At 45.6% G+C, this 1974-nt stretch overlaps 2 protein-coding genes across 2 annotated transcripts in view; one reads left to right on the top strand and one right to left on the bottom strand.

Annotated features, from left to right (window-relative positions):
• LOC117941470 (TBC1 domain family member 9B-like) overlaps nucleotides 1-1789 on the bottom strand; it is a gene marked incomplete at its 5' end in the record, with an annotated part of 4705 nt that extends 2916 nt beyond the window's left edge. Inside the window, one exon of the mRNA XM_034866482.1 lies at nucleotides 1568-1789. Coding sequence (XP_034722373.1) covers nucleotides 1568-1789 — 222 coding nt within the window. The remainder of the gene's footprint in view (nucleotides 1-1567) is intronic.
• The window catches only part of LOC117941481 (TBC1 domain family member 9B-like), a 16392-nt gene that overhangs the window by 10548 nt on the left and 3870 nt on the right, over nucleotides 1-1974 (top strand). The window lies entirely within an intron of this gene.

Consider the following 1974-nt stretch of genomic DNA (forward strand, 5'->3'; position numbering starts at 1 on the left):
CACACACACACACACACACACACACACACACACACACACACAGCAGATATACTTCATGTTATTGTAAATTATATACGTACACAGTAGTACTAGTGCCTGGCAGTATCCGATGCCGGGGTTGTGTTATATGCATATTATATATAACGTGTAGAATTAGTACCTGGCAGTATTGTGCATATACAGTGAATAAAATAAGTATTTAACACTCTGCTATTTTGCAAGTTTTCCCAATTAGAAATCATGGAGGGTCTGATGTCCTCGTAGGTGCATGTCCACTGTGAGAGACATGTCCACTGTGAGAGACATGTCCACTGTGAGAGACATAATCTAAAAAAACATCCACATATCACAATGTATGATTTTTAACTATTTATTTGTATGCTACAGCTGCAAATAAGTATTTGAAAACCTGTCTATCAGCTAGAATTCTGTCCCTCAAAGACCGGTTAGTCTGTCTTCAAAATGTCCCCCCCCCACTCCATTTATTATCCTAAATTAGATGTACCTGTTTCAGGTCGTTAGCTGCATAAAGACACCTGTCCCCCCCATACAATCAGTTAGAATCCAACTACTGACATGGCCAAGACCAAAGAGCTGTCCAAAGACACTAGAGACCTCCACAAGGCTGGACAGGACTACGGGGACATGTCCAAGACCAAAGAGCTGTCCAAAGACACTAGAGACCTCCACAAGGCTGGACAGGACTACGGGGACATGTCCAAGCAGCTTGGTGAAGACATGTCCACTGTTGGAGCAGTTATTAGAAAATGGAAGAAGCTAAACATGACTGTCAGTCTCCCTCGGACTGGGGCTCCATGCAGGATCTCACCTCGGGGGTCTCAGTGATCCTAAGAAAGGTGAGAAACCAGACCAGAACTACACAGGAGGAGCTGGTCCAGGACCTGGAAAGAGCTGGGACCACCGTTTCCAAGGTTACTGTTGGTAACACACTAAGACGTCATGGTTTGAAATCATGCATGACCCGGAGACCACAGCCAGGAGAACAAAGGGGGGGCTCTGGAAAAAGCAGATCAAGGTTCTGGGGGGGCCTAGCCAGTCTCCAGACCTAAACCCAATAGAGAATCGTTGGAGGGAGCTCAAACTCCAGCCCAGAAACCTGACTGGTCTAGAGAAGATCTGTGTGGAGGGGGGGCCAAAATCCCTTCTGCAGGGTGTCAGACCTGGTGAAGGACTACAGGAACCGTTGGAAACAAAGGCTGCTGGACCAGATATTAACATGGATCTTCTCAGGTGTTCAAATACTTATTTACAGCTGTATCATTCAAATAAATAGTTAAAACATCATATATTGTGATTTCTGGATGTTATTTTAGATTACGTCTCTCACAGTGGACATGTCTCTCACAGAGGACATGTCTCTCACAGAGGACATGCACCTACGAGGACATCAGACCCTCCATGATTTCTAATTGGGAGAAATTGCAAAATAGCAGAGTGTTAAATACTTATTTTACTTACTGCGTAAATATATATATATATATATGTATGTAGTACTAGTACCTGGCAGTATTATATATATATATATATATATGTGTAGTACTAGTACCTGGCAGTAGCCGATGCCTGGGTTGCGGTGGGCGTAGGCAGTGAGCACGCGGCGCAGCGCGGCGATGCCCGTGGCGTTCTGAAACGCACGGTGCTCGGGCATCGAGCGGTGAAGGTCCCGCTCTATCTCCTCCGTCGCCATGGAGACCAGCCCCATGGCCGTCTCCACCAGGTCACCATAGTAGCCGGGGTGGGTCGCCATCTCGTTGTGGGCGCCTGAATATAGATATCAACATAGGAAGTCAGCTTAACGTGCAGGAAATGAGTGAGTGAAAGAATGAAAACACTAACTGACCAGAGTGACATCACCACCAAAATCACCAAACCCCCCCAGACTCCTGTTAAATAATCACTGCTTTTAGAGTTTATAAAGCAGCATATCTCCACCAGACTCCATGTTAATAATCA

This window comes from Etheostoma cragini, unplaced genomic scaffold, assembly GCF_013103735.1.
Source record: "Etheostoma cragini isolate CJK2018 unplaced genomic scaffold, CSU_Ecrag_1.0 ScbMSFa_80, whole genome shotgun sequence".
NCBI classification, from domain to species: domain Eukaryota; kingdom Metazoa; phylum Chordata; class Actinopteri; order Perciformes; family Percidae; genus Etheostoma; species Etheostoma cragini.